We start from the raw sequence: 21581 nt of genomic DNA on the forward strand, positions 1-21581 counted from the left end.
CGGACTCGATGATCTGCTCTGGTCCCTTCCGACCCTAGAAACTATGAAACTTTGAAACTATAACAAAAAGATCATTGTATTTTAAAATGCATAGGAAGCTGACATCTCACAGTACATATTGAGAGTAGTTTCTTTAAATTGCAGAGGGAATAGCTTGTGGAGAAGGGTTGAAGAAGAGCAGGTCTCTGTCAGGCAGGAATAATTTGCTGGTCTTGGGCTACCAGGTGGTAGATATCTTTCAGGAGCTGAATGGTTGTACAGGAGCACTAACTTCATTAAAGCTTGCAAACTACAGAACTGGTAGCAAGCAGTATGAGGAGTATTGTTGCTTTGGAAAGGGTGCAGTGAGGGCAAATGAGATAACTGACTACAAGAATGTAAGTTATGAGGAAACAGCAAAAGGAGTTTAAAAGTCTCCCCATCCCTTTCTTCCTCCTCCATAAACAAGCCCCACCTGAATAAATGAGAAGCGCTCCAAGGCAGCTGCCTTTAGCAGTGCCTCTTGCGTTTATCCAGTCCTGTTCTATTAAAGTTGTACATTTCTGGGAAAGGGTTTTCTGCTGCTTGTCTTTCACAGTGCCAAGTGCCAAGGTGGTTGTTCCATCTACCACGTCACCATAAAATAGTGTGGTAAAAATCTCAGGTATCAATTTTTAGAATTCATCTGATTAAGACAAAGCATTTTATGTTGGATGTTAGTGCTGTGGGTTATGCATTATTTCTGACTCTTGCATGAGCCTTCTGTTAGATATTTGGGCACTTTCTATATTAAGTCTGTGCTTTCCCTGACATGAGTTTGAATTTTCTGTTCCTAGAATATTCTGTTGTGTGAAGGGTGAGCACTGAAGAAGTGCCTTGGGAGGGCTTATCATGGAATATAGTGCTTCTTTTTAACACCATCTTTAAACATGCCAGGTTTTCAGACCTCATCAAGAAGAAATACCATGATATAGCTTCTGTTCCTTATGATTTTTGATGCTACCTGGGCCACTGGCTGCCACCAGAAGCCTGAGAAGGGAGGGCTGTGTCCCGCACCACTCCGCTCTGTCGCAGCTGTGGCCTGGCCGAGCAGTGCGCAGACTCCTCCATGGCCCCCCCCCTCCCCCCCCGCTTCCTGTTGGCCCTGTGGCTGTGCATTCCTGGCATTGTGGCTGCCAGCAGTCGGGCCCACATGCAACGGGGGGTGATGCAACATGCTGAGTAGCCATCTTGCCTGCCATGATGAGCTGCTGACACCACAGTGCCACTAATCCATGCTAGCCATGGGGGGGGGAGGAGGGAGGACCTGGCTCTGGGCAGCCACCCCCAACTTTTCCAGTGTGGCATGGTGGCAGGTGGGACAGGTACTCAGTGCATTGTATCGCACCCCGTCCCATGTAGACCCAGCTGCCAGCGACTGTGGTGCAAGGACTGCACTGCCACAGTGCTTCCAGGAAGTCCTAAGCGGGGAGGAGGTGGAGGAGTCTTCATACGGCCCAGCTTGGTCCTGGCTGCAGCACAGTGGAGCGGCGCGGGGCACAAGCCTCCCTTCTCAGGCTCTTGGCAGCAGTTGGTGGGCTGGATAGGACCAATCCCCCTCCAACCCTGGCCCTCAACAGTTCAGCAAAACTCCTTAAGTGGCCCTCCAGCCCAAATAATTGCTCACCCCTGTGCTAACTGCTACCTGGATTTCTGTTGAACATGAGCCAGTGTTAGCTGAATTTCTGGCAAAAGTGGGTGGCTTCAGCTGGACTTCAGACAGTTTTGGCTCATGGAGGTGGCTGCCAGTTTGAGCAAACTGCCAGTTTTTCCTGCTGAAAGGGCTCAAATTATCAATTGACTCTTCAGCTGCTGAAAAAGTCACGCAGCTCTCCATAGCCTTGTGTGGTGAACTCTTATTCACTAGACCTGGACTACCACCATGGTTTTGTTAGTCCTCGTGGTTTTGTTCCATGCGTTGAAGCCCGAGCTTCTGAATTCAAAAGAGCCGGACAATCTGTTTACACTGAAGTGTTTCTAAGCCTCATGATTATGGGGACAAATTTTTTAGTGCGCAGTGAAAGCACCCCAGAGAGTCGCATACCAGAGAGAAGACAACAACTCCCAAAAACCGAAAAATCACTCTCATGATTTTTAACTGAGTCGTGATTTTTGGGGACTCTGACTTGGGATTTTTGAATGCTTGAGGTTAGCCGTACAGGTGCTCCAGATGCTCTGCTAGGATGGGAGGGAATTTTTCATTTTCTTTGGGTCTTTAAGAAGAGGCTGGATGCCTACCTGGCTGGACTCGTTTGAGTCCCGTTTCTCTTTTTGGGGTTTTTTGTTGTTCTCCCGCCCTGGCGGGGGGTCGGGCTAGAAGATCTACTAGGTCCCTTCCGACCCTTAATCTATGAATCTATGAATCTATGTGCTGCTGGCATCCCAGATACAGAAAGCAAGCTGCTATCTCTGTGTGGCAAGGAATATGGTGGATATTTCTACTGCTCCAGTCTCTTCTGTTTGTGAATCTTGATTTTTGGGGTTGTCTGCAGCTGCACATGTTGAAGCTGTTCTGTACCAGCCTTCTGTGCATGAGTGTCTGGGTTGGAAGACCCTGGCAGCAGGATATGGACGGTGGAAATCTTGCCTTTGGTGGTTCAAGCTGTGCAGCTCAGCCTTGCAGAAAGCTGGTCAACTCTATCTCGGATGAGTACAGCACTGCTCTACAGAGCACACCATTAAATAAACTAATTGTGCCATCAGGGTTGGCAACTGCTGTTCACTATCGTGGCTGACAGCACTCTGAAGAGTGCATTTGGCTTCCTGGGCATTTTCTGATGTACATGTGCCAGCTATCTTAAACTCTCAAAAAGGCCAGATTTTGGTCTGCTCGTAGGAGCATAATCACATGCCCGTAGCCTATCATGACTTTATACGTTAGGCAGCTGCTAATATCTGTGACTTTCCTCGTCTAGATAGTGACTAAGTTCTGGCAGCCTGCTCAGGAATGCATTGCAGCATGGATGTACCTAAACTAGTTAGCTGACATACTGCTACTCATCTAGCCAGGTCAGAGCAGAGCTGAGGATGGGCTATTCATCTATCTACCTCACTGCCTGTGTATGTTGTGTAGCCTATGCTGAGCTTTGTGTTGTCATGGCTAAACCACTGCCCATACCAAAGCTGGCTAATTAAGAGGTCTGTGTACTGTGTTGCAGTAGACCTGTTCTCTGAGTAACTTATCCAACACCCTTATGATCATGACTGCATTTAATTTATTCAAGCTGTTTTCTTCTGGGCAAACAGCTAAAGATTTAACAGAAAAAGAAAAGATTATATGTTGGAGTTCCCAGGTATGGGAGGGAAGTGCATAAAAGTGTGTGTGAAGGTAATGCTTGAACTTGAAAGCAGGCTTCATCTAGAATTTAGCGTTCTCTTTATCACCATAGAAATAAATATATGGTACCAGTGTTTAATATACTTACATTTTGAGTCCATAAATTCCTTTGTTTTTTAAGGCCTATAAGGCTTTGAGAGAGGAGGCATAAAAGAAAACTGTTGCTATATGTCAGAGAAAGCATAGATTCACCTTTGGGAAACAGTGCAAGTGAGAATAAGGAAAGAAATAGATATCTGAAAAAATCTGTAGTACACAGACTACTGATTCCAAGATATGGGCCTCTGTCCCCACACCCTGCTTTGCAGAGCCTACAATACTGTCATGTTACCTATAAATAATTCTGTTCTGAAAACAACATAGATAGCCTTAATTTTTTTAAATTTTACAAAGGAAACAACAACCACCTAGTTCATAATTTACCCAGATGAAATGCTTCATAAAATTTTACCTTAATTGTGAATTATAAACCCATTGCTAATCTACTAATCAATATTGATGTGTGTAGCACAACTGTTATTCATACCAGATGTGTAGGGAGAACAGTATTCTTTTTCCCAATTTATAAAACAACAATAGTTTCATAGTTTCTAGGGTTGGAAGGGACCTGAGCAGATCATCTAGTCCGACCCCCTGCCATGGCAGGAAAGAGTACTGGGGTCAAACGACCCCAGCAAGGTGTTCATCTAACCTCTTCTTAAAAACCCCCAGGGTAGGAGCCTGCACCACCCTCCTTGGAAGTTGGTTCCAGACCCTAGCCGCCCTGACCGTGAAATAGCGCCTCCTGATGTCTAACCTAATGATGACAGTTGCCTTCCCTTAGCAGTATTTTTTTCATTTGTCACTCTCAAATGCTTAGAGCTTTGTAGTAATACTTCCCTAATGGTTATGTTGCGGTCCATCATTCAGAGGAGCATAGTAGAGGCAGCCTCACTGTATACATACCAGGACAAGTTTCTGCTCATCTAACTAATCTTGATAGGCGTGTGCACCCTACTAACCCATATCCAGAGGGCTTGATGCTGGGATTAAACATTGCAAGCGTTTCTGAATGTAAAACCAAAACAAGAAAATTGAGGATTGTTTCAATGAAACATTATAATGAAACTACTGCTGTATAACCTGACATTTAAAAGCAGAGCTATGTTCTGATATAAATAATTTTTGCTTTGTTTTGAAATTAAAAAAAAAGTATTCAAGCATATTCTTGGCTTTATAATGTCTCCTGTGTTTAGTAGTTCACTGTGTGATTATCACTTGGTTCAGCTTCTTTTTTGGCCTCTGTAATGGTGCATTTTTTACAGGAGAGTTCATTTATTTACCTTATTTTTTTTCCACTGAAATAGTTTTAAAAGCATGTTTTCATAATTTAATATTTAATTTAACCAAGTTAGGGTCCTAAGCTATTACAAATAATTTAACTAAATTAAAAGCCCACCAGTGCATGTTTGACTTTCTTTAAAGGCCTGGTACCCAGCCACTAAAGTAGTAAAAGTCCCAAGCTAAGCATCTGGAGCCAGAACTTGTTTGAAGTGATAAAGTAGCTTTTGATAATTGTGGCCTCTGCTGCAGCAGCATACAATTGTGTTAATTATTCCTGTGTGTTCCTATGTTGTATGGGGTATGCTCTTTTTAGTGTGATCTTTGAAGATTATATTACCCACTCCCTTGGCTGTCATTGCAGTGCCAGGGCATTGGCAGTGACCTTGTCCTCCTGTCTTAATTATTTGATGGCTCATTATATGGTTTTCTTGATTGTTCGGTCATCTTGCCTTCTCATTACATGTTGTGGGGGTCTCAAGTGGTGATTTTTGGATATTCTTTCAGTAAATGTTTGCCTGCAAATGCAGGGGATGACTCAGTGGCCCATGAGGCCCCTTCTAGCCCTGTGTTCCCAGTTCAGTAATTAGCTGACGGCTGGAAAAGTAGGCAAGCTTGTTTTTCCTCTTGCAATCTATAAATTAAAATGACGAGTGAGAATATAGGTTTCTAGCAGGTTTCCAAGTCTTAAAGGATGTGTTGACTGAATGCAGTCAGTTTAGTTAACCTACCCCAGATAATGCCACCTTTGTTTTGCACTCAGAATGGAGTAAACATGTTTTGCTAAACTCTTAAATTTATCTAGCATATCTAAGATTGTTATTAGCTAAACACATTCCCTTTTTAAAAAGAAGACCTGTGTTGCCATTCAAATACAGCTTGATTTATCAATTGTGAATAAAATAATTTAGCATTGCAATTACAGGGAGGTGATTGGCTAATATGTGCTCAGAAATGCATTGCTCACCACTTTTTAATCTAAATATAAAAATCTAAAAATAAATGTTAAGCTATGTGCGCGCATTTACACGAGATGCTTACCGTGCACTAGCCTAATAACATTGTGCCGTAGCGTGTCGCAACAGAAACCATGCTAATAGCCTACTGTACGGTATTCTTAGGCTAATGCCCAGTAAGCATCACTAAATAACTGTTCACCAGTGCTACTGAGCACAGTACCTAGAGTTACTGCGCGTTTAGCTAGCACTTTAATAAGGAAGTACCAAACTAAATGCACAGTATCTAAGGCACATTAATGAACGTGTAAATACACCCAGTGAGTACTTAACAAAAATTACCAAGTTTTATTAACCAATTGGAATTTACTTTTATTTGGGAAAGAACTAAAAGAATATAAATACAAAACAAAATACAATTGCTGATTTAAGGCAATCCTCTTTGGTTCTTAAATTTTGTACTGTTGTCAGGAAGAGGTAAAATAAAACTATTGGACCACAAAGGTCTGAATACTGGTCCTAGACCATAAACCAACACCAACACATCAATATGTGTTCTTCAAATCAGTGGTGGTTTTCTTCCATCCATAGAGAAAAATAGGAAGAACTTTGCGGAGGAACCTTCATACATTACTTCTCTGGCTTCTTGCACTTCTTTTGTTGTAAATTCGACTATTTTATGGGTCCTGATCATCAGCTAGTGAGAATTAGTGTAGCTCTACTTACTGCAGTGGAGTTTTCTAATTTGCAAATGGCAGAGGAACCGTCCCTCCTTACTGTATTACAGTAGTGCATACCAGCCTAAACTGATATTGAGGTCCTGTTGTGTTCGGCATTTGTCTCTGTAGAAGCATACCAGTACAAATGAGGCTTCTGACTCTTGGTTCCTACAGTTATAAGGTGGGGGTTAGGTAGTACCATCAAAATGAAGAGGGTATCGTTGCCATAAATAACTCACCTCTAATAGTTTCTAGACCAAGGTGTGCCAAGAACAAAGAGAGTGTGGCAGTTCTGCAGTGGAGTATTTTTCTCTTCTCACTGTATTAGCCATTAGGTTACTTTTTGCTTTGAGGGTTTTGGTTAAACCTACTACTCTATTGTACCATCTTCAATTGTTGAGAACTGTGTTCTCAACATCTGATGTCTGTTATTGGTGGCAGTCACCCTTTCCTAAAGGAGGCATGTGTTGTGTTAGCTCATTACTTCATACCATGGTTTCCACTTGTTTATCACAAAAATTTGAGCCCAAGGTCAGTTAAAAGTAATGGAGATAGATATGTGGTGCTTTTACCTTGTCCTTGCATAAAGGACAAATGTTTGGTCATTACTGTGTAATAGAAATTTATACCAAGGAAAGTATCTTGTTTTAAAGTGGATATAAGGGAAAATATATATTTAAAGCTTAGGTAGAAAGCTAAGAATCTTTACAACAGGAGTAGAGAAGAGGATAGTTGTTCCACAGTCCTAGGCAAGTTTACAATTTTTTTGGTATTTCCTTGGGTTTATTCTTGATACTTGTCAGGATAACTGATGAGCAGTAAAGAATACAGTAGAACAGTTATTTTTTAGAGAACTGAAATTCCATTGTTTTGAAATAAAACAAGCTTATTAATTCTCTAATGTAAGTGGCACAAATCTTAATTTTCTAACTGTTTAGTTTACTTGCATTTGTTTTGAACACTTATTGATAAAATACCTTGTAAGTCAAAAATCTTTGGATGATATCATTTGTAAAGTTTCCATGTGTAATTTCATTTTTCTTTTTTTTTTTTAAACAGCAAGACCATTTACACAGCTGGTGAAGGAAATGCAACTTCATCGGGATGACTTCGAAATTATAAAAGTAATTGGAAGAGGTGCTTTTGGTGAGGTAAGGTATCCTTGCACTCTGATTTAGATGCCTTGAGTCAGAGCTGTCCGTCTTATAAGCAGCTCAGTGCCACACATCTCAGGGCTGCAGTAGCATGAGCCCTTGACTGTACCTCACCCAACTGCATTGCACACCCCTTCCCTTCACCCCTAAGCACATGTGCACGATTAAATCCTGTGCATGGGCAGTGCCTGTCTCTGCTCCCTCACTGTGCCACAGACTGCCAGCACTATGAGGTTCACTGCCCCACCTTCTGGGGTGGAAGCAGAAAGCAAAAGCTGATGGAGGGGGAGCCCAGAGATCCCAGCTGCAGAAACAGGCAGAACAATAAAGGGAGTGGCAGTCAGGTAGGAGCCTGGGGGCTACACATGAATCCTTCATGAACTGTATGCAGCCTAAGGGCTGCCAGTTGGACAGCCCAGCCTTAAATTAGTAATGTAACTTGTTGGTAAATTGGATACCCTGTGCATCTTATTTCTCTGTAGCTGCATGTGTCATAATAAGGGCAAAAGGTTCATGTAGAAAGGTATAGCATGATATGCCATTTTAATAGTGAAATCCTAGTTAAGTAGTAGTAAGAGATTTTTAGGGTGTGCATTGGTGTGGATGCTTCATTTAATTGTGCGCGAGTCTCATGAATGAGGTTGAAGTCTCTTTGAATAGCAGGGCCTACTGCAGGAATGAACATGGGTTCTCAACTTCCCTTTTACATAAGGATTGTGGAAGCCATGACACTAAGTCTCCTAGCCTGCTAGTGTCTAAATCACTAGTTGTTAGTTCCAGCCAAGCCTCCACAGAACTTGTCTATTAGTTGTACAACAGTTTAGCTCTACCTGTCTGTAATAATTCTTTATGATCTGACCTCCTTGTTCAGGACAGTTCAGTCATTTCCACCACATGGCAGCCTTTAAACCTTCAAGCATCTTAACCCCCTTGTATACTGTGACAGGGTTTTCAACCATAGCAGGTGTCCTTTCTGCTTAGGCAAGAGTCATGACTCATGAGATAGTTGGGATGCCAAACCAAAACCTTGCTTATAGAGCAGTTAATGAAATTCTCTTTGTCCCAGTGGTATGTTGTACCTGGTGGAGTTCTCAAGCATCGGAGGAAATTCTAGCTTGAGTTCAATTCCTTCCTATAGAAGAAAACTGTAAAAAGTACTTTGGGGAGGTGGGATGAAATCAGAAGCTCCACGTCTACATGCAAGGGTAATGACAAGGAGCTATTTATCATCATGGCACCAACCATGCAACTTTAAGTAGTGGCTGCAACAGTTACTATCACACACCTCAAGGATTCCAGCCCCATACTGGAAACTACCCTGGTACTACTACTTTGTCATTGTGTCTCCAGTCCAACCTTTCTATATGGTCTGTTACTAATATTCTGCACAAGCCACTGCTTCTGGTATTGGTGGTGGTGTTGCCAGATCTTGTGGGGTGCATTGTGGTGCTACAGGGCATCTCAAGAAATGACCCTGATACTGAGATAACCACTGGTATATCCCAGTACATAGCCCCATATGCTCTGACATCAGGTTTAGAGGAATTTGTTTTTTGTACTTTCTTACGAGACATGTTCTTTGTTTCCTCTCTTCCCTGAGTTCAGCTGGATAAATCTAGTTTCATAGCAATAGAATTGAGGCTTGCTTTGCTTTGCCTGCTGTATTTTTGTGGAAGGACGCTTCATCCTTTCTGACTCAGTGAGTGCTGCTCTGCTTTCTTTGAGGAATAGATCCCTGTGTCTCTTTAAATAGGAGTTTACACTCCCTGATGATATCTCTGGTCAGGCCAGACAGAATGCCAGCAGGTGCGGTGGGGTTGTCCTTGTTAGTGGATAATACAATAACACCTACCACCAGATAATGTTAAGAAATTGCAAGAACTGCTTCTGAGAATAGCACAAACTGCAGACACCAATTTTTCAAGGAAAATCTGTTGTTCTGTACACTGAAATTGGACATAGAAAGGATCATTTTAGATAAATGTGGGGTTGTTCAACCCTAGGCCAAAGCACTGTAATAAATGTCTGCCATTATTCCAGCTAAAGCAAAAAGAAAATAAAACTGTCATCAAACCCTTTAAAAAGATTATGTATATCTTTAAATCCATTCCAGTCCAAGATCAGCAGTACAGGAAAAGTTCAAGTCTACCTAAAGCATTCCAAAAGAGGACCCAGTGAGGGTCTCTGAGAGAAAAGGCTGCTCTTTCACTTCTCTCCAGCTATGAATGGTAAACTGCTAAGCCTTGCCGGCTAAGTACTATTTCTTTTTAACTTGACAGTGATATCACTGTTTCCCAAGCTGTTTAAACAAGAATGAATTCAGAAGTTAAGGAGGGCCAGTTAATGATAGGATGGCCCTGTAAACAGCCATGGGTAGATGCATAGGGTGTCAAGGCTGCTACAGACAACCTGGTAGGGAAGGTGATATGGAAGGCTTCATGGCTTTGATGTGTCATGAACTGTTAACCATGATAGCTTTAATCTGCAAAACCGTGATGGCTTTAATCTGCAAAACGGACAAGACAATCTTCTAAGTAACCTGAAGATTTCGAAAGCTACCTGGTTTTCACTGGGAGTCTTTATACAGAGGTTGCAATAAGGGGTTTGGGTAAAAAGGAGCCATAACGTGTCTAGGACAACCACGTTATTTTCCCAAAGAAGAAGACTAGATGCAGCAAACAATGCGTCTTCCTCTTACATGGTGCATCCTCTGCCAGCACCTTGTTAACAAATTGTAACAACATTTCGGAGCCAGTCAAGCCAGTTCAAAGTACATACCTTGGGATTCTGTCTTGTCTTATTCCATTGGGTACAAGACAGAGAGCTGCTGGAGGCCATTGTCTCTGGCTCTCCTAATGCATTTTCATTCCTTAACCCCTAATTACCCCTCTCTCTTTAGTCTTCTTACTAAAACCTATTAAAGCAGAAGATGGTTTCACTCTTGGCAACTCTGAAGAAAGGGTTTTTAATCCTATTTTAGACATGAGGCTACTAGAGAAAGTGTTTGTCTCTGTCATTCCTTTTTTTTCCAAGCGCAAAGCTTGTTTTGGGCCTTCTGCTTACCAAATGTATGTTTTCTGTTTTGTTACTCATCTGTCTAGTCCACAGGGAGCGCTCGGGATTCACAGTGGGACTCAACTATTGCCAAAATTAAGGTACTCCTACTTGAACTCCTCACAATAGTAGTTCTCATGAAATGCATAGATAGCTAGCACATTTCGGAGACACTTCATTCCTCCCTATACCTACCTACCCTAAAGGCATCAGATACCTAGCCTAGTGGCTGGATCCAGCCCATGGTCTGTGGGGCTTATGGGCCCCTGCAGTGTGAATGCTAAGCCCTGCAGCCTTGGAAACAAGGGCATTAATATTGCTTGCCTCTCTCTGCTGCCCATTTTATGTGCCACCAAAATCAGCCCTGGTGACTGAAATCAGTGGCAGGGGGAAAGGGGGCAAATGGTAGCAGCATTACCTCCCTAGGTTCCAAAGTCAAACAAAAAAAGCAGGTCCAGTGGCTGCAGCAGTTTAACACTGCAGTTGCTGCCTGTGGTCTGTATCTGGGCTATGGGAATCCCCATGATCTGAATCTGACCCATGGGGGCCCAACAAGTTTGACAACCTCAGGCCCAGACAACTGACAGATCAGAGTCGAGTCAAACAGGGGACTCCGGCAGACCTTGAGAACAGCCTGTCATTGTTAACTTAGCTAGGACTTCTTGGGAAATGCAAAATAGTTTTTCTCACTATAAAAAATTAGACTTTGTAAAAGTGTTAGTAGACTCAGTCTGCAAATAGCAACTTCCACAGGATGGTTTCTAGTTTCTCCAGTTCATAATAAATGACCCAAAGTCATGTCCTACTATATTGATGCATACTGTCTTTGAATTACTAGCTCAAGTGACTTTGCCTGAGGCCTCTATAATTCCCATCCGAACACAACATAGAGGAGGGCTGCACTCCTTTTCCAAGTTGTAAGAGAGCTGAGTTTTGCTTAAATTGCAAGAATGTGTGAAAGGGGAGGGTTACATAATCTGGCTCTTCTTTTGTGGGTGTTGGTTGCCTGGTTCTTCTTTGACACTTGTCCCAGATGTCCAGAATGATATAGGAGTCACTGCTCCTTGTCAAATTGACTTATCTTTTATTAACACTAGCTGTTATCAGATTCACGCAAAGAACCTTGTCTGCCTTAATAGCTAGAGCAGTTTGATGTTATAGTAGAAACTTCTCATTTTGTTCCTGTCTGGCTAGGATGCTCCTTGCCAGTTGAGAACAGAATCCACGCTGACATGTGTATGGAGAGAATAGTTCCTTAGCCTACCATGGGGGAAGGTACTGGGCTTGTGTGCAGTCCTGATGTATGCAGCTCTTCGAACAGCTTCGGTTTTGCATGTGTGAGTTGCAGGCTCACCTACAGTGAGATCCACATTGCTCACATTGTCTTGAGCCACAGTTGCTGTTTTGGTAGCGAAATGTTCTCTTTGTAGCAATTTGCCAAACCAAACTTATGTGATTCACTGTCATAAACAGATAAATTCTTTATTAACTTCATTGGGCAGAAGTATCACGTGAAGATCAATGGTGGTGTTTTGCTTTAGTTAATAGGGGTCTCAGTAGGAATGTTTGGGCACTGCATTTTAAACAAAATAGAGTAATTGAAGAGACAGTTCAAAGAGGATTAACAAATGCTAAAAGGATTTTGAAAAATGAGTTACTTGTTCATTTTAGAAAAGAAAACTAACAGAAATGGGTGTAATATATGAAGGAATTTTGAAGAACCAGGACAGAGCAATGGACAGTATCCCCTGTTATTCTGGTTACAGGTCAACTCACAGTTTCAGGTTCAGCTAGTATTGTATTGTATATTATACCTTATTCAGGGAAAGCAGCTTTTCCCTGGAATATAAATTAATAGCTACAGAGAAAGTCCTTGAACTTGCTCTGTGGCTAGGGCATGGAGCTAATGGCACGTGGCTGCCGCACCTGGCAGCACACAGTGACCATGGCGGTGCCTGTATGGCACTATGCGGGGCCCAGGGCGGTCGCCCTGATTCACACACCCCCGCTTCCCCTAGGAACGGCCCTGCCCACAAGTCCAGAAATTTGGCAGCAGGGGGGCAGCAGTTAATGCAGCCACTGATTCTCTGCCACCAGATTTCTGGACCCGTGGGGAGTCTTGCAGGCTGGATGACATGGCTCCACAGGCCAGAAGTTGCGTGCCGCTGCAAGAAGAGACCATCTCCTTTTGAATTGATAACTGATGCTCCACCTATTCTAGTTGTCTTTGAGTTGCTTTTTAGGAGTTATCTCTGAACGATGCCTGTATGAAATTAGAACTTTGACTGGTGCCAGACTTTACTTGAGTGCAAAAAGGTTATCTAAATATTTGATCCAGGCCAGCCTTTAGTTCACCAGCTTCAGCACATTGGTCATCTGATCTTGGCCATTTTCTTTTGACAAAAAGAAATGCTTTAATGCCAAATGAAAGAGAGAAATCTATACAAACTCTACCTGTTCTTGGATAATCCTGGCTCACCACGCTAAGGAAATGCTATAGAAATTACCTTCTAAGAGTTTTGTGGATTTTAGTAGGAACAAGAATGGGAAAGAAAACAAATAACGCTTACATAAAAAATGTCCTTTCCACGGATCCAGGCCCCTGGAAACAAATGCATCAGCCAGAACAGGGATAAGATCGGCATCCAGGGATTTAGATTTGGTGTCATTTAGTTGAATTTGTTATGTTTTGTGAGAAGGAGAAATTATTAGGGTTTGTCCATAAAGTATGTTTAACACAGTCTGGAATTATTTTGGTCGGGAAATTCTGAACTGGAAAAAGAAGAGTTTAGACACTCCCCTACTATCAGTAGTAGTCCGGCCTGCTTTGGCCCACTATGGTGAAATTAAGAGAGCAGTTTTTTGGATAGCCATGGATACATTTCCGTATGCTATGAAACTACTGTAAATTAAAAGGTAAATCATTTTTTGCTTTTGGTTGCCACTCTTCACTCTACCAGAGGTCATACCACTTCTATCAAGAAGGTGAGCTTTGCCTGTAGACAAACCCTTCTCTTTACCAGTGTAAAAATCTGTCAAACATTGTGTTATAACCCTATGCTAATTCATAATCTTTGATGCATATGCAGCCTTTTCTGCAATGTATTGATCAATGTGTATCCCCTCTAATCCCTGAAAATGCTGTTTCACAAGGTAAGCCTTGGGCAAAGTCTGCTTCCTCCACTGAATTTACAGGGTCAGGCACAGCTGAGTCAGGAGGACAGATGAAATCCATTGTTCCCATCAAACCCTGTTGGGAGCAAGACAATACATCCGTGAAAGAGAATGCATTAATAAATCATCTGTTTCCTGGTAATGCTTACAAAAATACTTTTTAATGCTTCAAATTGTTGTTTCATAGTTGTGTCATTGGCTGCTGCTTACATCAGGGAAGGAAGCAGGTGTGCTTCCCTGTGCCAGTTTTACAGTGTCCACCCACACTTACTTGACCACTACCATGTAGCATAGGCAGATTAGGTTTTCTGGCAAGAGGGGTATAAACACTGCAGTAGTTTCTTTCCCTCCTCCTGTTGCCCCTTGCCCTTCCCCCTTGACTTTTGAAGTGATAGCCGAAAGTTATCAAGTTAATGGCTCAAATATAAAGAACAAATAAATACACTAAAAAGCATTCTTCATCAAAGAAGAAACATTACTCCCCTTGGCTTGATAGAGGAGAGAATCATACTTGAGTAGGAGGCTCTGAGAGTGGTAGCTAATTAAAAATATGCTAAGATCTAGGGAGAGTACTTGGCTTGTACTTACTTTTTCTTTGCAAAATAAAAGGTTTGGGAGGGGCGAGGGATCAACCTGAGTAAATCTGGATTCCACATCTTTTAAAGCATATACCAAAACACTTTCAAAATGGAGAGACATAATATTGTGAGCAGCCCAGTCAAGTTTCTTGAACTGACTTATTTTATTACTAATTTTTTGTATTCATTGGCTAATTGTTGGAAAGTTCTAGTGTCTGAGCAGCTTTTTTTACTAGTCACTCTTGCCTATATTGTCAGCTCTAGATAAAGCTCACCCCGGTGAAGACCTGGGATGTCTAGTATGGCTAGTTTAGCTCTCTTAACTTACTTGAGACTGTTTTCCATCTACTCAGCCAGTATGTCCTTTCCAGCTGCAGGGAAATATTCTTCAGTTACTGCGAAAGTGCTGGCTTGAAGCTCTGGAGTGTTGGCTCAATTAGCTCCTGGCTTTAGGTCTCAGATGCATTAACTTCTGTACCTGCCTCTAGCTTATGGAAGCACAAAGAAGCTTTCTGTCCATCTCTCCTTCAGTGTCTTCTCTTAGGGCAGGGGAGGGCAATTATTTTGGCTGGAGGGCCGCTTACCAAGTTTTGGCAAGCTGTCAAGGGTTGCGTGGGTAGCCCTGCCCCTTGACAGGTACCTGCCCCTGGTCACCATTTTGGGACCAGAAACCCCAGCCCCTAAAACCTGACCTTTGCCACCAGAAGTCCCTCCCCGTGCTGCTGGAAGTACTCCTTTCAGCAGGGGGGTTTGCCATCTTCAAACCAGAAAAATACCAAATTATAATTTAAAAATCAAACATCTACTACAACATTCATTAATTTGATTTAAAATGTATATATTTTTGTATTGATTTACATGTGTTTGTATAGTGTACATAGAAGGGATTGTATAATAACTGAAAACAAAGCCCTGCTCCTGTATATTGTAAGTGAAGTATGGGGGGCATAAGTGGGTATAGGTTTGTGGGGAGTTGTGGGTGTCTGTTTGTGGGGGTGTGTGAACATGGGGTGCTCTGAGTGTGGGGGGAGGGTAGCTGGAGACGATTGTGGAAGGAGGAGGGTGGCTGAGGTGTGTGAGAGGGTGTGGGATGTGCATGAAGCGGGGGGAGGGGAGTGCCCACAGCCCCTGCCATCAGCGGCAGCACCAGGCCTTAGGGCGCTCAGGGTCTGCAGCAGGCAGAGCCCCTGCCTGCGCTTCTGCTGGCTTTGGCTCAGTGCTCCTGCCGTCTCTGGGCTTGGGGTACTGGCACTAACCCTGTGCTCCTGCCTGCCTCCCCCTGCACCCTCCCCCACCTTCTGCTCTTACCACATGCTTTCCTGCACGGCCAGGGCTGCAGGATGCAGCAGGAGCTGGCTCAGCCCAGCAGGCATCACACAGAGCCAGCTGGGAATTACGGGGGCTGAGCTAGGCTGACTTCTGCTGCATCCTGCAGTCCCAGTGATACAGCTGGGAACTGCAAGGTGCCAGAGTGGCCAATGGGCAGGCGGCGGGGGTAGGGGGCAAGGAAGAAGCAGTGGTGAGCAGGAAAGTGGAGAAATGGTACTGGCAGCAACAGCAGATGAGGGAGTTAGGGAGTGGCATGTGGTATCTCACCACGCCCCCGCCAGCCACTCCAGCATCATGTGGTTCCCAGCTGTATCATCGGGATTGCAGGGTACAACAGGAGCCAACCCACCTGGAGGCTTTTGGGTCCTGCCACTGGCTCCCCCTGGGTCCTGATGCTGCTGGCACCATGTCATCTTTGACAGGCAGCCAGGGGCAGATTATTAATTTTCTAAATTTTGTAGGGGACCTGCAGGCCAGGTCCAGCCTATGGACCATGTGTATTCTACACATACACCCTACACCTCTAGCCACCCCCGTTAGGGGAAGAGGAAAGATTTTTTGCTAGTCTAGTATTCCACCACTTTCTCGTGGCTTTCCAAATTTATAACCAACTAACTCTAGTACCTGTTTGTAGTTATTTAGAACTTGAGCAGCAAGAATATGAATCAGCCATGAACAAATTTATACCATTTGTGTCATCGTGCATGGGTTTCTAAATAACCAGTGAGACTAACAAGAATGCACTTGACTCTGCTGCCGCTTAGAACTACAAGCAGATGCACAGACTGGTGTTTCTGTCTACAAACTCAGAAAGATGAACCACACATTCCTTTTTAAAATGACATACTAAAATTTTGCAGAAATTGCTTGTTTCATCTCCCATCCCAGTTGCCAGGGAACACTTCATGCTTATCACTGGTGAATGGTTACTTCAAGTCATGTGGGACATTGTTGTGAAATTGCCAACTATTGGGGGCCATTATAAAATAGCAACGTAGTTGAAGACAGAAGTTGGAATTCCTTGAGTGAGTAAATGAAATCTTAAGTCAAGATGTGTGTATTGCAGCATCTGACCTGTATAAAGCAGCGAACTGGAAATCTGAATTTTAGCTGAAGTGGGGCCGTGTGAATATTTCTCTCCCATGACATCTACTTAGACAATCCCTGTTAGAAAATTGATTCGATTCCAAGGGGTCTGAGTATCCTAAGGTCATTCCTCTGCTAATGTAAACAGCCATTTGTTAAAACAAGGAAAAAATCTTGTAGGATAATATTTGTAAGGCATGAAACAGTGGATAAAGAAATTAATCAAAACCAACTGATCTATATTTTGTCAGTAGTTGTTAGAAATGACATTAATCAGGAAGAAAGATGTTTATATTAAAAAAAAAGAAAAAAAAAGTTGAATAGCTAAACAAGCTGGACCTAAGAATTGGCCAAAAAATTAAATTCCATTCTGTTGAATAAAAAAACTGATATAGCCACAGTTTAACACTATTTTCAAAACACTTCTGTATACCATCAGTTCCAGTTCCATAGATGAATATTTAGATAAATTGGGAGCTCAGAGGTGAATGTGTGCTTTGTCTTGGGTTTTTTTTTGCATCACAATAACACTAGTAGGTCCCACTCAGAGCTGTGGCTTCAGTTTGCTGGGATAATAACAAAACAAAGGAAGCTTTGGTCTATGCCCCTGCGTGTTTAGACAGTTAATGGAGCAGAACGAAGGTTTGCCTGTAGACATACAATTACAAAAGCGGTGCCTAATTTGAGACAAGCTGATGTAATTGATGATGCTCACTTACTGGATCAACACCTTTATTCTCTCTGTCTGTTCCTTGGGCCCTTGGCACACATTACATTTAAGGTGCGGTTAACGTCACTCACACCCTAAATAGGAAGTGCTACATTTGCAGCTGATTCATACACCATAACGTCAAATTGGCCACAAAGATGTTCCACGTATCAGCTGATTCCCAGCTTTCAAATTAGGACAGAAGTCCTGATACTGAAAATGCGTTGCCAAGGGAATGGCCTACAAGGTTCTGGGGGGAGAAGCTGAGTTCCTAAGTTCTCTTCTAGGAATTTAGCAACCCCTGCTCCTGGCAGCTTTTCTTGCCTTTTCCACAGATCTCATGAGTCAACAGGTTAACTGCCTTGCACTTTAAAACAAGGCACCTAGGCACCCTAGTCACAGGGACCCCAGTACTGGGGAGAGGCTTTCTTCTCTTGGAATCCTTATGCACTGAAACCTTTAAAAACTGTGTGTACAGCCCTCCTTGGATCTTTTTGAATTGTTCGGATGTTTAAAAAAAAATGCATTGCAGCTCAGCTGCACACATGGTTTTTAGACATCTGCCAGGCCCCTGGGATGGGGAAGCCTCTCACATCCATGGATCTCATTGGGGAAGCCATAGGTTTGCAGGTGCCAGGTGGAGAGAGTTGACAGACTCCCTTTGTCTAGCACTTGCCAACCCATGCGCTGGACTTCCTGCTAGCAATGGCATGGTTAGGATCTGATTCCCCAGTCCCAACAATCTTGCCTTGTACCATGCACATGTGGCATGGCAGGAGACGCAACTGTTGGGATCAGGGATTATATCCTATTGCATCATTATGTGAACATATGCCAGGCCCCTCGCTAGCAGAAACTGACCTGGGACTTTAAACCCTGTTCTCTCTGTCTATCAGTGGAGGAAAAACTAGGATGATGGCAATGCATCGACCCCTGTTTAATTAATTGCCTGAAGTTGAAAACTTCTGAAGCAAGAGCAAGTGGGAGAATAAAGAGAACAGGATGTTGAAAATGTTAAGGAATAGAAATAATGTTCAGTAATCTCCACTGGCCAGCAAAGACATGAAATCACTGAGTGCTTGTGGCCAAATTGAGTGCATAGATGGACCGTGACCATATACCTAGGTCGTTGGTTCCTGGAGTTGTGATCATTTTGGAATCTGTTTGCCTTTTTTTCTTTTCCTTGTTTTTTTAACTATTTCTAGCCCGATAAACTTTTGTGAAGAAAATTGTGGAAACTGCAGTCTGAAAACCTCATTTTAATAGGTGTAGCTACCCCATTCGTGCCTTTTCCATCAAAGCTACACATGACTTTGAGGGAGGAGATGGTAAGGTAGGTTAAGGAGAGAGTGGGGTCTCTGTTGCCACTCCATTTTTCTTGTTAGAGGCTGGCTTTAATCCCACCATGAGTTGTTAAAATTGCTGTCTTAATCCTCCTATTTAAATCATTTTATCCTGTATGGGACTGAATTCTCTTTCCTCAAGTCCCCTGTCAAGAGCGAGAAGTAGTTGGTGGAGGAAGAGGGTCTCACCATGCCCAAAAGGCCATACCTCAGTAATGGTTCAGTAGTTCTCTGTGGATGTCTTGTACCTCTTTCACAAGAAAAAAACAGCCACTGTACCAAAGCACAATTGATAGGAGCTGTGCTATGCGGGATACTTGTTGCTCCAAACAGCCTTAACGGGCCCTATACTCACCTGGCTTTTTCCAGTACTGAATTCATAAATGCCTTTCTGGAGTATTTGGTGGGGTATAGTCTCCCCTGGCTCTATACTCAGCAGATGGCAGTCGCTTAGATATTGAATGCAACATGGCTTTTTGTGGGGATGGGGTTAAGAATCGCATGTTCTGAATAGGACCATACAAATGTATGTCACTGTATTAATGTTTCAGAATTCTTTATTGTTAATACTTGCAAAGTAGTAACTTTTAAATACTGTATGGATCAGATGCATATAAGTTTTTGATTAGTACAGGGCAGTTGACACTGCCTGGAAAACTGGTAAATCTAAATTAGAAATGATTGTTTTCCTTCCCTTTTTTATTACTAAAGCTCTTTTGCATGAAAACTAACCCTCTGGTTTACTGAAACACAGTAACTTGGTAAAAAGGAAGGGTGGGACACTTGTCCTGCTTCACACAGAAATAGCAGATATCCTTAATCATGCACCCCGCCTAGATCCTCAGCAATAACCTTGCATAAAAATATTGTTGCAATGCTGACTGAATTTATTTAGTAGTTAATAGTTTTCTTTTGGCAGAGCAGCCGTAATCAGTGTGATTAAAAAATGCCCCATTGTCTACAAAATGAAACCTGTTTATGTAAAACTATTTAATTTATGTGGAGCAAGAAAAGGAGATTAATCTGGTGTGTGGACTTTTCTGGCTCAGCAGAGATTCCAGGAACACTGAAATGATTTCATAGATTTCATAGACATTAGGGCTGGAAGGGACCTCAGAAGATCCTCGAGTCCACCCCCCTACCCCAGGGACAGGAAGTCAGCTGAGGTCATAGGATCCCAGCAAGACAAACATCCGATTGACTCTTAAGAGTCCAGAGTGAATGCTTGCACTACTGCTAGCAGCAGCCTATTCCAGGCCTTGGGGGCTTGGACAGTAAAGAAGTTTTTGCTTATGTCCAGCCTGAAACAGTCTTGGAGGAGTTTGTGACCATTTGACTGTGTCATCCCACAGGGTGCTATGGTGAACAGGCATTCTCCCAGATCCTGATTCACACCCCTTACATACTTATAGGCAGCCACCAGGTCCCCCCTGAGCCTGCATTTTTCCAAGCTGAAGAGTCCCATAGCTCTCAGCCTCTTGTCATAAGGCCTGTTTTCCTGCCCTGTGATCATTCGCGTGGCTCTCCTCTGGACTGTCTGAAGCTTCTCCACATCCTGTTTGAATTGTGGAGCCCAGAACTGGATGCAGTACTCCAGCTGCAGCCTCACCAAGGCCGAGTACTGTGGAAGGATGACGTTCTGGGATTTGCTAGAGAAGCCTCTATGGATGCAAGCCAGCGTTTTTCTCACTTTGCTGGCTGCAGCATCACATTAGTGGCTCATATTCAATCATGACCCCCAAGTGCCTTTCGGCCGCGGTGCTAGCAAGCATAGCACTGCCAAACCTATAAGCATGCTGCTGGCTTTTCTTCCCAAAGTGGAATACCTTGCGTTTTTCAGTGCTGAAGGCCATCAGGTTTTCATCCACCCACTTTCTGAGCCTGTCAAAGTCGGTCTGAATCACCATCCTGTCCTTGGGCATAGATGCTTTACCCCAAAGTTTGGTGTCGTCAGCAAACTTGGCCAGTCTGCTTCTGATACTAATGTACACATCGTTAATGAAGACACTGAAAAGAATAGGCATAAGGACAGAGCCTTGGGGGACCCCCCTGGTCATGGAGCACCACAATGATTGACTTCTATCAACTACCACTCTCTGGGTTCAACCTTGGAGCCAATTCCCCATCCAGTGGACTGTGATATAGCCAAGGCCACAGTTGGCCAGTTTTTCTGTGAGATGATTGTGGGATACCAGATCAAAAGCTTTTTTAAAATCAACATATACCATGTCAATCTCTTCTCCTTTGTCCAGGTTATATGTCACTAGGTCATAGGAAGAGACTGCAGGGGTGACTATGAGTGCAGTTATTCTCTGAGAAATTGAGCTTCTTGCGAGGTTTCAATGATCTTTGCCCACTTTAGAGACAAGCCAGCTCTAGTGCCTATTAGTTGGCAATGCAGCTAGGGAAGAAAGTCAGATGGGTTCTGTTACTTCTCGTGTATATCTAGAACAGTGGACTCAAGGCACACGTCAGAAAATGCCAGCTTGTAGTTTTCACTTAGTTTTGACTACAGAAACAATGGAGCAATTCTTCTGTTGTAAAGAACTCAGCATGACCACAACAGGTGAGAATGTTTTTAACGCTAGGGATTCTTACTTGAAATCTCTGGGTTTATCTTGTGAATCATTTGCACAAGTGCTGACTTTGGCGCCCTGCATCAGCCTTGGAAGGATCTCAAGGCATCCCAAGGTGCCACAGCTTCATGGTTGAGAATTACTGAATTACTTCTGAAGAAATCCATTGACACAAATATTAAGAATGATCATTAACTTGAATGCAAAACGCACTTGATTTTGACCTCA

At 43.1% G+C, this 21581-nt stretch overlaps 1 protein-coding gene across 3 annotated transcripts in view; it reads left to right on the plus strand.

Annotated features, from left to right (window-relative positions):
• CDC42BPB (CDC42 binding protein kinase beta) overlaps positions 1-21581 on the plus strand; it is a 166900-nt gene that overhangs the window by 41429 nt on the left and 103890 nt on the right. For all 3 annotated transcript variants that reach the window (XM_019518528.1, XM_019518529.1, XM_019518530.1), the window contains exon 3: positions 7410-7501. In XM_019518528.1, coding sequence (XP_019374073.1) covers positions 7410-7501 — 92 coding nt within the window. The remainder of the gene's footprint in view (positions 1-7409; positions 7502-21581) is intronic.

Source organism: Gavialis gangeticus, unplaced genomic scaffold (assembly GCF_001723915.1).
Source record: "Gavialis gangeticus isolate Ggan-Ray unplaced genomic scaffold, GavGan_comp1, whole genome shotgun sequence".
Lineage (NCBI taxonomy): Eukaryota > Metazoa > Chordata > Crocodylia > Gavialidae > Gavialis > Gavialis gangeticus.